Genomic DNA, 13,965 nt, shown 5'->3' on the forward strand with positions numbered 1-13,965 from the left:
ACAATATAAATAGAGTGACAATAGCAGTAACAAGAATGATATAGATAAACCAAAATAGGCGGGATGTGCAAGGGTTGGGACCAACAAGGATAAGAAAGATAGCGGCGTTAAGGCATGACATATGAATGAGGTGAGGTTGTTTTGCAGTTTTTAGAGGATGCTGGACTGATTTGCAAGGATTATTTTGGTTGTTTTTAATAGTTGAAAAATAGAGGCTGATCTTCAGGTGTCTTCAGAATGTGTTCTTTGTAGGACTTTTATTGTTTGGTGTCTCCCGACCCTCAGGGAAAAACTTGGCAGTTCTATTCGGAAACTCTCCACGGGTCATTAGGACTGAAGAAGCCTCTGAGATGAGGGCTGAAACATCTTCAAGTGAAGGAATTCGACTCCAATTGCCAAGACAAGAAGTTTTCCACAAGACTTCACCATGACTTGGATGACTGAGAGCCTCCACAGACATTCAGTGGGTCTCTGACGTAGCTTTACTATAAAGGAGCTCCTCCTTCTTCTTTTCCTTTGGGCTTTTCCCCTCAGGAGTCTCCACAGAGAATCCACCTTCTCCATTGAACCCTGTTCTCTGGATCCTCCTCTCTCACACCAGCCAACTTCATATCCTCTCTCACGAAGTCCGTCAATCTTGTCTTTGGTCTTCTTCTAGACCTCCTGCCTGGCAGCTCCACCTTCAGCAACCTTCTACCCTGTTCTTCACCATGGTTTGTACATGAACAGAGGAGTGTTCATGTTCAAACCATCTCAGTCATCACTTTTGTCTCGGGCATACATGTCCTGCACCCCTGTGACAATTATCTTCTTTTAAGCTTTTGCCTTCGGCGAATCCACCTTCTCCATCTTGCCCTGTTCTCCGGATCCTCCTCTCTCACACCAGCTAACTTCATATCCTCTCTCACGACGTCCATCCATCTTCGCTTTGGTCCAATTCCATCATCGCCCTACCAATATCTTCACTCTCCCCCCTCTGTCCATGACCCAACCATCTCTGACCTTCTCTCCAAAACATCCACCATGTGCCGTCCCTCTCATTCCCAAACCTGGTCACTCCCCAAGAGAACCTCAGTATCTTCAACTCAGGCCAGATTAACTGTTAACTTTCTGCAAATCCTAAACTGGTGAACATCATGTGATGTCCACTGTGCAAACCGACTGAAGTTGCACTCAGCAAACGTTTGTTTTGCAGGACTTCTTTATTTTTTTGGTTTCTCCTGACCTTGAGGGAAGTGTTTCTGCATGTTTAAAAGTGTGATAATTATCAACCCAGGGAGCGCAACATGAAAACCCCAGTTCACCAGATTAACTGTTAACTTTCTGAATTAATCTTGCAGTCTGACTGGCTGAAGTTGCATGTTGTGGGTGTGAGGCCGAGCAGGTCGGGACCCCCCAACCACGCAAACACACCGACGACGACATCCATTATCACGGGGACCAGCCAGGACCCACCCCCCCCGCCGCGGAGATAACAGCAACTGCCACACGTGCATGAAAAGCGCACGAGTACGTGCACGGCGTGCACCGACCAATTGACACGCGTTCTGAATGGAGTATTGATAGCCTTATTTGCCTGATCTGATTTGTTTAGATTAAATCCAACAGTACTTTCTTTGCAGGGTGACTCTGAATGCTGCGTCTCGTGTTATTTTGCAGGTTAAATGGGGATTTTTTTATTTTGGGGGGGGGGGGACCTCCGTGCACGAGGACCCATCCTCTTATGTATCTGTTATCTATATGTTATATTTACTATATTAATACGGAGCAATTTTGGACCGACAATTTTGGACTATAATTCATATATATATATATATATAGAAAAAAGATAATTTTATACTTATATATCTATATCTATGTCTACATATCGCTCTCTTTATATATATATAAAATTATGTTTTCTGTCTCTTTTTTTTATTTATTTATTCTTTTAAATGAATGTATTTATTTTGTTTATTAAAACTTTATTCTTGATGTTGACATGCTCATAATTTTGATGCTGCCACCCCCAAGCGCCCCACAATTTCTCCTTGGGGGCAAATAAAGTTTTCGGATTCTGAGGCTGAAGGTCTGCCCTGGATCAGGGGCGGCCCGACCGATCGATCGATCGATGGACTGATTGATTGATCGTCAGGATACGAATGACCTTAAGTCTTAAAAACAGAGAGACGCTGGTCGGGTTCACAGAAACCCCTCAGAGATAAGGACGGGACAGGAGGGAATCAAAAGGTACATGATAAACAAATAGATTGATGCATAAATGGGAAAACTGGAGTTTTTTAACATTTCAAAATAGATTCAGGTGAATTGTTTTCTTTTCCTCTGGTGCTGAAAGTGCAGAGCAGGTTCTTCCTCACAAGAGAGAGCGTAAAAGAGAGAGAGAGAGAGAGAGAGAGAGAGAGAGAGAGAGAGAGAGAGAGAGAGAGAGAGAGAGAGGAGGCCCATTGTTTCTCCACCAGGAAGAAGGAGGCTCCGTGAAGATAACGCTGTTTTCGGGACTCCTGTCCCGATCATGGCCGAAAAGGGCCCCTTCCTGACGTCCTGCATCATCTTCTACCTGTCGATCGGAGCCGCGATCTTCCAGATCCTGGAGGAGCCCAACTACGTGTCGGCCAAGAACCAGTACCTCCTGGACAAGCAGGACATTCTGAGAAGAAACCCCTGCCTGACCGAGGGGGACCTGGACCACATCCTGAAGGTGGGACCCCGACTTTTTCATCGGGATTATCGTGCGTCCGAGCGAGCGGCGTTTAATAGTTTGCGCTCACATTGCGCTTTACACACACACACACACACACACACACACACACACACACACACACACACACACACACACACACACACACACACACACACACACACACACACAGCATCGGGAACTTTGTTTTACCAATACTTTTGTCACCTCGGTGTTATGAAGTACCGGGTCGGTTTAAGACCAGAAGCCACGGGTGATCAGTGCAAATCACTTCTATCGATCCGATCGCATCGGTTATCGATCAGGTTGCCATGAGCACGCGTGACAGACTCGGAGGGGGGAAACATAAATGTCCGACGGGAGTTGCGTTGAAAATGGCGTGTTAAACGGAAGTTAGTCGTCCTAACGTGAAGCGGCATGTCTTCTCCCGCTCTGCAAACACCTACCTGTGTGCTGAAGGCGTGTCTGCAGGAAGGGGCGGGGCTTCTGCACCTGGCTGATGGGCGTGGGGGGGCGTGGGAGGGGTCATGGGTCATCTGCACCTCGCCGATGGAGGTCTGCTGTGCGTGTCCTCCTGCAGGTGGTGTCCGAGGCGGCCGGGAAGGGGGTGGCCATCACCGGGGAGATTCACCGAAGTATCTGGGACTGGGGCAACTCCGTCATCTTCGCCGCCACCATTGTCACCACCATAGGTGTGTGTGTGAGTGTGTGTGTGTGTTTGAGAGAAAGGATCTGACAATGTCTATTAACAACATGTTAGCATCTGTTTCCAGCAACAGGGCTTCCATGCTTTACAAACAGTGATAATGACCCGTGACCAGGACGGGTCCATCAGAGGGACGGCTCACGCTAGATGTTTTGGAGAAGGTCAGGTCATGGACAGAGGAGGGAGAGGGAATATATTGGTAGACAGATGCTGGAATTGGAGGTCTGGAGGAAGACCAAAGAGAAGATGGATGGATGTCGTGAGAGGATATGAAGGTAGTTGTAGTGAGAGAGGAGGATCCAGAGAATAGGGTTCGATGGAGACGGTGGATTCACTGAAGGGGAAAAGCTTAAAGGAAAAGAAGAGTTTGTCACAGGGGTGCAGGACATGTATGACCGAGGCAAAGTGATAACTGAGATGATTTGGACATGAGCACTCCCCTGTTCATGTCCAAACCGTGGTGGAGAACAGGGTAGAAGGTTGCTGAAGGTGGAGCTGCCAGGCAGGAGGTCAAGAGGAAGACCAGAGAGAAGATGGATGTCGTGAGAGAGCAGAGAGAATAGGGTTGGATAGAGAAGGTGGATTCGCTGTGGAGATCCCTGAAGGGAAAAGCCCAAGGGAAAAGAAGGGGAAGGTCTTTTAAAGTAAAGCTGCGTGGGAGACCGACTGAATGTCTGTGGAGGCTTTCGGTCGTCCAGGTCCTGGTGAATTCTTGCGGAAACCTTCTTGTCTTCGGTTCTGAACTGTTCCTCTGAAGAAGCCTCTGGGATTGTTCAAGTAAAGAAATTCAAGTCCAGTTGCCACGGCAAGAAGGTTTCCACAAGAAAGACCGACGGATTCGAAGACGTTAATGTGACTTTTCAATCCGTTTGACGTGGATCTCTGGTCGTTCCTCCCACGCCGCCGCCGCCGCCGCAGGCTACGGAAATGTGGCCCCGAAGACCCGAGGCGGGCGCGTGTTCTGCATCCTGTACGGCCTGTGCGGGATCCCGCTCTGCCTGGTGTGGATCAGCGAGCTGGGCACGTTCTTCGGGGAGCGAGCCAAACGTCTGTCCCAGGTTCTGATCCGGAAAGGCATCTCAGTGGTGAGGAACCGCATCCGAGAGCCCGGCGCCAGGAGCGCGAGCGAGAAGCTAACGCTAGCGTTGTTTTGAAGAAAAAGGTCCAGTTCACGTGCACGGTGTTGTTCCTGCTGTGGGGCCTGGTGGTGCACCTGGTGATCCCACCCCTGGTCTTCATGTCCATGGAGCAGTGGAGCTACCTGGAGGGCCTCTACTTCTCCTTCATCACGCTCACCACCGTCGGGTTCGGAGATTACGTCGCAGGTAAGCCGGCCTCCGGGTCGGGACGAATCCGATCACGCGTTTCGTCGCTTCGTTTCTTCCCACGGAGGTAAAGTTGTCTGTAACTCGCAGGCGTGAATCCGAACATCGAATACCCGCGGCTCTACAGAGTGTGCGCGGAAATCTGGATCTACATGGGGCTCGCCTGGCTGTCGCTGTTCTTCAGCTGGAACGTGAACATGGTGGTCGAGGCCCACAAGGTGCTGAAGAAGAGACGCCACCGGCACAGGCTCTTCTACGACGAGGAACCCCGGCCCCCGGCGGAGGAGAGCAAGCCGGACGCCAAGCCGACCGCCGTCGACATCTTCGGCTTCTTGTCCGAGAAGGAGGAGGACTACAGCACGGTGATCAAGGGGATCGGCCTGGCGGCCAAAAAGGAGACTTCCCCGGAGAAGATGGAACGTTCCAGGAGCTGCAACGACATCCTGGGCACCGACATCCAGAAGCTGGACCACTCGCCGCGCAGCAGGCGCTTGATCAGTGTCAGCGACGTGTTCGTGAACAGGAAGGAACCCGAAAAGCCGGACGGCGCCGGGGCGTCGCAGCCGCCGCCGCCGCCGCCGCGCACAGAGGACGGCGACCAGGGTTGCTCTTTAGACCCGGAGAACTTCGGGATCGTCTTCGGCGTCCCGGCCGAGAGGAGCGAACGGAGAGCCGACGCCCGCGGGAGCAGGTTCACCATCTCCAAAGTTGCAGAGGAGGAAATGCTAATTGACAAAACGTGAGGCGGCGGTCGTGGTTTTCCACTGATCTGAAAAAACTTTTTTTGAAGGAACTTTGTGTGACACAGTGAAGCAAACTGGATTTCCTGCTGAATACACACCTTCTCACACACACACACACACACACACACACGTACACATTCTACACATTCTGCGCAAATTTCAGTCTCCCTTTCGATGATTGTTTTCCCTATTTCCGAGAGCCTTCCTGCCAGCGGGTCATCTCAGATCGCAGCGAAGGGCTCTGTGGAAGACGGTGCCGATGAGCAGCTTCCCCCCGTAGGGCGCCGCCACCGAGGACGCCATGATCTCGCTGCCGTCGTCCACGTACACCTGGATCACCGCCGGCCGCCGCGAGTGAACGTCCTTGACTTGGATGACCTGGAGGAGGACACGGGACCGGCTGGGCTCAGATCGCGGATCCTCTTCTACCCGGCGGCGCCCGAAAAGGGTCCGGTACCTCTGAGCCCGGCGGATCCTCGGGGTCGAACTTGTTTAGCTTCATGGGATTCGGGTGGCAACCCAGCCACAGGTCCCCCGTCTCGGGTTCCACCTCGATGTTATCGCAGAGCGACCCCACGTGCACCGACTCGGGGAAAAAAAAAAGAATCAGTAATAAATCCAGATGACTACACATCTTCTGTTTTCTACGCTGACTTGAGGTTTGAGAAGAGGGAGGCGGTTGTGTTACCTTAACGTACGCGAGACGCTCCCCTTCCTGTCTCCGGAAAACATCGACCTCGTGCTCCAGAATGTCCGAAACGTAAACGTACCTGCAAAAGATACCTCCTCAGGGTAAAGCTCGTCCGCCGGCGTGCGTGTCTCCGGCTGAGATACCTCTGGTCGGGCGAGACGTTGATGCCGTTTGCGGACAGGAAGCCGGCGGCGGCCACCTTGGCGCCTTCGGGGCCGAAGAACACCACGTCGCACCAGGACAGGCCCAGGAAGACGGCCAGCATGTGGAGCACGCCGTCGGGGAAGAAGTGATCGTTGGTGGCGTAGAAGCTCTCGGGTCCGACCGCAACGACGTCGTTCACGCTGCGGACGAAGAACGGGCCGGGTCTGATCGCACGCCGGTCCGGAAGAGGTTGTCGAGGCGCCTACCTGTGGAGGAGCGGGTCCACCACCGTCCTGAGGTGCACCAGAGTTTTGCCCTCCGCCCAACGGAAGATCTCCACCTGGCTTCTGTGCTGAGGGTGATTGACGACGAAGAGATACACGGAGCCGTCTGCGGAGGGGCGACGACGCGATTAGCGACTCTTTTTCTGACGGTTGCACCATCTCATTCACTCATTATCTGCCCCGCTTATCCTGCACCCGGGGTCACCGGAGGGCCGGAGCCCACCCGGCCGTGATTGGACGAGAGGGCGGGAGGGTCGACCTGGACCGGCGATTCGCCATCTCGTTCCCACGTCTGGACAACGAAGAGTCTTCAGAGAACCTCCTGCGTGGGTTTGGACAGCGGGAGGAACCCTGAGGAACCCCACGCAGAGAACATGGAGACTCTGCATGGAAAGGCCTCTCTGGGACCTTCTGCCGTGAGGAGGAACAATAAAACCGCTCGGGAACACGACACTCGGGCCTCGAGTACAGGAAGTGAGATGAGATACCGAGCGCGGCGGTGTCGGCCTTCACCTGGCTCGTGCGTGTAGACGCTGATTCCGTGGGGGTTGAAAGACCGGAGGTCGAGTTCCCCTTCCATCTGCAGCTCCACCGGAGACGGCTTCGGGTTCAGCAGGTCCATCAGGTAGATCTTCCCCGGCTCGTCCGAGAAAGACGGCATCCCGGGGTACTTCAACCCCTGGAGGGGAAAGAAGAAGAATTAGCTTTAATTACAGTGTTAGCTCGCTAAGAATGAAGCTATTTAGCAAAAGCGCTATCCATTTCTAATCTGCTTCGAAAAAAACAATACAAAATAAAAGCTTACTGCGCTAATGAAAGCCAGCCCGTCTCCGAGTATCGTGATATCCTCTGCGCCATATTCTGAAGAAAAAGACAAAAAAAAAAGACCCAAACGTCTTATAAACACATCTATTTGTGGATTTTCAAAACAAAACGCAGCAGAGACGCTCACCGATTCCCTTCAGGAAATGACAGTCCAGGTGTTTGGGAGTCACCTCTCTCGACGCAAGCGTGATTTTCCTGCAGACACGACGGAGCCTTTGAGCCACGACTCACAGGGGAATGAACCAGAACGGGCGCGTCTACGTCCGGCAGCCTCGAGGTCAAAGCCTGGACGAGGCCGGTCCGACCCGCCGCACGCCTGCCAGGAACGCAGCGGAAACGTCCGGATGACCTTTGGAAAATACTCACCGAATTTTCAGAACTCTGTGTCCGATAAAAGCTGCAAAAGCAGCAACAAGTGCTGCAAGCAGTAGTTTCTTCATGGCCGCCATTAATGTAGGTCACACACACACACACACACACACACACACACACACACACACACACACACACACACACACACACACACACACACACACAAAACACACGGCCGAGCCTGGGTGCAATTCCAATACCTGCCGCTAGATGGCGCTGAAGTCAAAGAATGAGTCGCCTTTCACCAGCTTTTTAAATAAAAGTTTCAATCAGACACCAACATGAACGATTTACTTCCAAATTTAATTTGTTTTCACTCAAATGAAACAGTGTTGATAATGTTGAAATGGTTAATGTTCTATCCGCATGAAAGTCCGGGAAATCCGTTTAATACAAAAGTAAAGCACGAACCTTTATGGAGTTCATGCAGAAACACAAACATTCAACACAAAGCAAACAAAAACACACAACTTTCCCTGCGTTGCTTTCACAGTTGTTGATGTGTTTGCATCATTTCAGCAGCTCCCGACGGGACGTCGGCGTGAAGTTTGTGAACATCGCACAAGAAGAGTGACGAACACAGGAGGAGCTGACAGCTTGTGTGTGTGTGTGTGTGTGTGTTCCTGCTGCACGGACGTGGAGTGTGTTTGGCAGAAGGTGGCGCTACCTCTGGAAGATGAAGAGGCGGGTTCCTGCTTCACCTCCTGCTGAAGAAGCCAAGCTACTTCTGCATGACGATGTTTACTGGTGGAACATCTCCATGAACACACACACACACACACACACACACACACACACACAGAGATGAGAACGTTCCCACCGTGACCTGCTTTGCTCACGTCTCCAACTGGATTTAACCTCCGAAGCTCCTCAGAGAGAAGCGAGGAAACCTGGAGGTCGGGAGGCAGAAAGGCCACGTCGCCATGGTAACACGAGACGGGAGCGCAGAGGGGGAAAGGAAAAGCAGGCGGTCGAAGCGTCTGACGGAGAACGACGAGGCCGTGAGGGTGAAGAAACGCCGGTCGAGGCTCCGAAAAGCAACTTTTCCCCCGCGAGCGTCTCGGCGGCGGCTACTGGTGCGGGTCCAGGTCGCAGCAGAGCGCTTTGTGAAACACCGAGCCGATGAGCAGCTTGCCGCGGCGGGCCGTCGCCACCGAGGAGCCCACGATCGCGGAGCCGTCGTCGGCGAACACCTGGGCGACCGACGGCGTCTCGGAGTGGATGTTCTGGATGCGGATCACCTGGAGGGAGCGGGACGGCGTGGAGGGAGAACACAACCAATAATTAATACGTTAAAAATCTTTTAGTAAGTATAACTGCTCCTATGATGAACCTTTTCTGGTTCGCTATCATTGATCATTTAGATTAAAATACGGCTGGTTTTTCTGATAAATTCTGTGTAATCAATAAGATCGAGGAAGCGTGTTAGAAAATTACACACAAAATATATCCAGCAAAAAAACAAACAAAAGACATATGATTTAAAAGTGATATTGATGACTCTTGTGATTTCAGTAGAATAAATGAAGAATCTATTGTATGTTTATCTATTATTGCTTGGACTCACAAATATTCTGGTTAAATGTACAAGGGTTTATCAGGGAAGTGGATTCTAAGGATGTTTTCCTTAGGATGAAAACAGCAGCGAGGAAAAGACAACGTGTTTTACTTTCACATTCATTCAAGAAAACGAAGGAACTGGAAAGCAAACTTCAGTCTTTTCAACAGGAAATGTATCAAAACACAACCTTCCAGATGGACTTCACAGACCAAAGCAGTGAAAAACACTTTCTGTTGGAGAAATGTCTTTAATATTTGTGTGTATGTGTACACATGCATAGAAAGGATTTTAGTTATACCCTTTATATGGCTTTCTGAGTGTTACTCACACACACACACAAACACACTCTCACATATATCTATATACACCGATACATATACATGTATATATACATACACACATATATCTATATCTATATATATATATATATAGATATATATATATTACACACACACACGCACATATATATATATATATTACACACACACACACATATATCTACATACACATACATGTATACATACACACACACACACCCATACACATATATGTATATATATATACACACACACACGCACCCATACACATATATGTATATATATACACACACACGCACATTTACCTAAATACACACAGATATAGTACACAAACACACACACACGTATACACACACACACACACATATATAGTACACTCACACACACGCATATCTATATACACCCATACACATACATGTATATATACATACATACACACACACACGCACGCACGCACGCACGCACACACACTCATACATGTATACACACACACACACACATTTACCTATATACACACACATTCACATACATGTATACACACACAAATACACACACACACACATATATAGTACACTCATACACACATATCTATAAACACCCATGCACATACATGTATATACACACATATGCAATACACACACATACAGTTACATATATCTATACACACACACACAAAAATACATAGTATAATGTTTGTGTGTGTGTGTGTGTGTGTATGTGTGTATGTGTGTGTGTTAGCCCTGGCTAAACAGATTTGTTGTGCATATATTGTTATGTATATATTAAGAAAGACTATAACCGGGGCAAAGGTCAAAGGTCACCTCTGATCCCGGGGGGTCCTGCGGGTCGTACATGAAGGCCTTCCAGGCGTTGGGGTGGCAGCCCAGCCACAGGTCGCCCGTCTCCGCCTCCACCTCCACGTTGTCACACAGGGAACCCACGCCCACCGCCTGTGGACGGGAACGTTCACTCCACCGTTCCACCTTCTCCTGCGCTGAAGCCGGCCTGACATTTACCTTCACCGGGATCAAGGCGTTGTCTTCTGCCCGCTCCAACACGTGCACGTTGTGGTCCAGCAGATCCACCACGTATACGTGCCTGCGAGCGAGAAGGTACGTCAACGAGATATTCGGGCGGTCGCCGTTTACATCGACTTCTTCTTCTTCCGCTCACCGTTTGTCCGGCGAGATATTGATGCCGTTGGCAAAGTAGTAGCCCTCCGAGACCACCTTCACTGCGTCCGGACCGTAGTAGACCACGTTGGTCCAGGGCTGGGCCAGGAGGGTCTCCACGAAGCCTTTGAGGAACGCGTGGGAATAGTAGTGGTCGTTGGTGGCGTAGAAGCTGTCCACGCCCAACGCCACGATATCGTTGACGCTGGGGAGAAGAAACGGGAGAGCGAGTCGGGACGGCGGGAATTCTGAGGAGGACTCAGGAGATGGTAGGGAACGGAGGTCAGAAGAAGAACATCAGCCACAACAAAGGGAAAGGTGGAGAAGATGAAGGTGAGGAGCAGCCAGGAGGTGAAGATGTGGAGGTTCTTCTTGGGAGCGAGGAGGACCGAGTCCACGTGTTAGATGTTCTGGAGGTAAAGTCGCTTTGAGATGGTTCCGACATGGACAGAGGAGGAATGGAGAGGGTCGGAGGAGGTCCAGAGGAAGACCAGAGAGGAGGTTTGTGGACGGAGGGACGTCAGTTGGAGCACAAAGGACGAGAAGAAGAAGGTGGATCAACACTCTGAGTGTGCTTCTTGTTGTTCTTCTTCTTCTACAAAGTCCAGCTTGTTCGCCTCTGATTTCAACGACCTTCTAAGAACATCAGAAGAAACGGGTTCAATCATTTGCAAATGTTTTGTTTGTTAGAGCAAATGTTAGTTAGCAGAAATGAGCATCAATGATGCTCTGCCATGGAGACCCAGGAGAAGGACCTCCGGTGGCCATCTGACCAGAGGTTTCCCTCACAAACAGTTTCAACTGAAAAAACAATCAGCAGAACATCTTGATCTTCTTACCGTCCTGAGGTCCAGAACCGTGAAGCTCCTATATGCAGGGTTAAGGGAGGAATTTTAAAGTGAAATATTCCAGCGGGTCTGTAGACTCCACATCCTGTGCGTGTGTGTGTGTGTGTGTGTGTGTGTGTGTGTGTGTGTGTGTGTGCAAGGCCTTCTCTGCTGGCCTAAAAAATATCTGAACCCCAGACTCATTTTAATGATATTTTGTCCATGAACACTTATTAAATAATTTGTAAAAAAGTCTGTCTGCTTCCTTTCATAGCGTTTTCCGTGGCTGTGCTGATCCAATTGCAACCAATCACATTTCAGCCATTATTTGTTGCCGGGCAGAGTCAAAGTCAAAGAAATCTCCCCGCAGTCTCACGTTCACGAGAGCTTTGGCAAAAAATACATGTCCATTTTGGGTAGCGACACCAAGGCCTTCTAGAAGGCTGTGCTAGCATGTCACACGCCCTTTGACTGGATAGTCAGAAAGCGCACTAGCCAGCGCGAGCAGGCTGCGGCGAGCTGCATGAACGCAAATATAGTTGTGTTGATAATAAAATCTAATTTTCAACCCATTTTGGGTAGCGACACCAAGGCCTTCTAGAAGGCTGTGCTAGCGTGTCACACGCCCTTTGACTGGATAGTCAGAAAGCGCACTAGCCAGCGCTAGCAGGCTGCGGCGAGCTGCATGAACGCAAATATAGTCGTGTTGATAATAAAATCTAATTTTTAACCCACGGAGGCTGAAAGAAGAGAAGAAATGTGTATCGCAGTTGCAGAAGAAGACTTTTTTTCTTCATCACCATCATTTACTGTGGCTCCATGAGTTATTTCTGCCATGTAACGCTCTTTATACTGCATTTCTGCACAATGAGATGAGCGTTATAGCCATAAAACAATTATTGATGTGTGTGTGTGTGTGTGTGTGTGTGTGTGTGTGTGTGTGTACCTGTGGAGGAGCTCATGTTGGATGGTTTTCACATGCAGCAGAGAGAAGTCCTCCTCCACAAATCTGAACACCTCCACCTGGCTCTTCTGGTGAGGATGATTGACCACAAACAGGTACACGGTGCCATCTGCCAGAAAAAACACACATTTCCAGTGTGTGTGTGTGTGTGTGTGTGTGTGTGTGTGTGAATGCAGTTTTTATCTGGCCTCCAGCTGGCTCTGACGGTTTTCTGCTATCTTCTACTGACTGCAAGTCATGGTTATCTGCACCGTCACCCAGGTCTTGCACCCCACTGAAGGATTCGGGCTTCTCCTGAATCCTGCAAGATCTTCTTCCCGTGGCGTGCGGATACACGTCGGCCTCTCGTGACCTTCGGGAGATCCGGGCTCCGACTCACCGTCCGGATCCGTGAAGACGCTGATGCCGTGGGGGTTGAACGTTTCCAGGTCAAAGTTCCTCGGCATCCGGAGCTCCACCGGCCTCATGCGGGGATCACCGAGGTCCACCGACAGGATCTTCCCAGGGACGTCGGAGGCCGGGAGGCCGGGGTACTTCAGACCCTGAGGAGGTGCGAGAACATGGAGGCGACCTCCAGCTGAGCAGGGGCTTCTCGGAAATAAGTCAAATACCACAGATCTGCAAGGTATTCTCCACGGTTCATGCTATTTTAAGCAGAAATAACAGGAATGCTGATCCATTTAGAGAAGAAAATGAGAATGATATGGAGAAGATGAGATGATCTTTCCCACAGCCTCACCGCGCTGATGAAGGCCAGCCCGTCCGGGAGGACGGTGATGTCCTCGGAGCCCGAATCTGCGGGGGGACACGGAGCTTCTTCACCTTTCGTGCACGGAAGTCGACGAGATATGAACATGCAGGAGGGTTGGAGGGTTGTTCCTCACCCAGGTTCTTCAGCGCCACGCAGTTCGGGAGATGTTTCCTCACCAGTTCTCTGGTCGCCAGCGTCCTTTTCCTGCAGGTTTGCAGATGATCGCGGGGAAGCGTTTTTTTCCAAATCCCCCCCAAAATCAAACCAAATAAAAGTGCTTCCGAAATAACCGAGGCTCTTGCAGGCTCACCTCAGGTTGATCATCCTCTCTCCGAGCAGCGCTGATAAAACAGCGACGCACAGCGAGAAGCAGCCCAGTTTGCCCATGTTTCGGTGCGGCTGCAAACTTTCTTTGCAACTTTGCAAAAGGGAAAAAAAAAAAAAAAGTAAAAGGTTTTCGGACGACGGAAGCCGAGGAGGGACGAGGCGGCGCCACCGGTGATGCCTTCACGGGAAAACGGACAATAAAAGACTCGGCTCTGGAAGACAACACATCGACTCGTGATTATTCCTTTGGTGGTGTTT

At 50.3% G+C, this 13,965-nt stretch overlaps 3 protein-coding genes across 3 annotated transcripts; 1 reads left to right on the forward strand and 2 right to left on the reverse strand.

Annotated features, from left to right (window-relative positions):
- The first annotated feature begins 2,461 nt into the window (after positions 1-2,461).
- On the forward strand, positions 2,462-5,492 carry LOC147229587 (potassium channel subfamily K member 5-like). The gene is made up of 5 exons (XM_086155130.1): positions 2,462-2,698; positions 3,279-3,390; positions 4,323-4,489; positions 4,561-4,729; positions 4,820-5,492. The coding sequence occupies exons 1-5, from the start codon at positions 2,513-2,515 to the stop codon at positions 5,470-5,472; spliced, it is 1,287 nt and encodes a 428-aa protein (XP_086011256.1). The 5' UTR covers positions 2,462-2,512; the 3' UTR covers positions 5,473-5,492.
- Positions 5,493-5,688: 196 nt separating this feature from the next.
- On the reverse strand, positions 5,689-7,995 carry LOC147229588 (serum paraoxonase/arylesterase 2-like). The gene is made up of 9 exons (XM_086155132.1): positions 7,783-7,995; positions 7,544-7,611; positions 7,397-7,452; positions 7,105-7,270; positions 6,574-6,697; positions 6,307-6,507; positions 6,161-6,242; positions 5,930-6,058; positions 5,689-5,850 (listed from the first exon to the last, which is right to left on the reverse strand). The coding sequence occupies exons 1-9, from the start codon at positions 7,863-7,865 to the stop codon at positions 5,689-5,691; spliced, it is 1,071 nt and encodes a 356-aa protein (XP_086011258.1). The 5' UTR covers positions 7,866-7,995.
- A 77-nt stretch (positions 7,996-8,072) lies between these two features.
- Positions 8,073-13,832, reverse strand: LOC147229589 (serum paraoxonase/arylesterase 2-like). The gene is made up of 9 exons (XM_086155131.1): positions 13,691-13,832; positions 13,514-13,584; positions 13,369-13,424; positions 13,009-13,171; positions 12,612-12,738; positions 10,840-11,043; positions 10,683-10,764; positions 10,488-10,616; positions 8,073-9,029 (listed from the first exon to the last, which is right to left on the reverse strand). Exons 1-9 carry the CDS (start codon positions 13,765-13,767, stop codon positions 8,859-8,861), a joined length of 1,080 nt encoding a protein of 359 aa, XP_086011257.1. The 5' UTR covers positions 13,768-13,832; the 3' UTR covers positions 8,073-8,858.
- Positions 13,833-13,965: the final 133 nt, after the last annotated feature.

This window comes from Fistularia commersonii, chromosome 11 (genome assembly GCF_037954325.1).
Source record: "Fistularia commersonii isolate RoL2024-O1a breed Wild chromosome 11, RoL_Fcom_v1.0, whole genome shotgun sequence".
NCBI lineage: Eukaryota > Metazoa > Chordata > Actinopteri > Syngnathiformes > Fistulariidae > Fistularia > Fistularia commersonii.

Coding starts and splice junctions, on each gene's coding strand:
- LOC147229587 (XM_086155130.1), top strand. CDS start 2,513: ATGGCCGAAAAGGGCCCCTTCCTGACGTCCTGCATCATCTTCTACCTG. Junction 2,699..3,278: donor ACCTGGACCACATCCTGAAG/GTGGGACCCCGA, acceptor GTCCTCCTGCAG/GTGGTGTCCGAGGCGGCCGG. Junction 4,490..4,560: donor TCCGGAAAGGCATCTCAGTG/GTGAGGAACCGC, acceptor GTTGTTTTGAAG/AAAAAGGTCCAGTTCACGTG.
- LOC147229588 (XM_086155132.1), bottom strand. CDS start 7,865: ATGGCGGCCATGAAGAAACTACTGCTTGCAGCACTTGTTGCTGCTTTT. Junction 7,271..7,396: donor GGCTGGCTTTCATTAGCGCA/GTAAGCTTTTAT, acceptor TTTCCCCTCCAG/GGGTTGAAGTACCCCGGGAT. Junction 6,508..6,573: donor GTGGACCCGCTCCTCCACAG/GTAGGCGCCTCG, acceptor CTTCGTCCGCAG/CGTGAACGACGTCGTTGCGG.
- LOC147229589 (XM_086155131.1), bottom strand. CDS start 13,767: ATGGGCAAACTGGGCTGCTTCTCGCTGTGCGTCGCTGTTTTATCAGCG. Junction 11,044..12,611: donor CAACATGAGCTCCTCCACAG/GTACACACACAC, acceptor TCTTCTCCCCAG/CGTCAACGATATCGTGGCGT. Junction 9,030..10,487: donor AGGACCCCCCGGGATCAGAG/GTGACCTTTGAC, acceptor CGCTCCCTCCAG/GTGATCCGCATCCAGAACAT.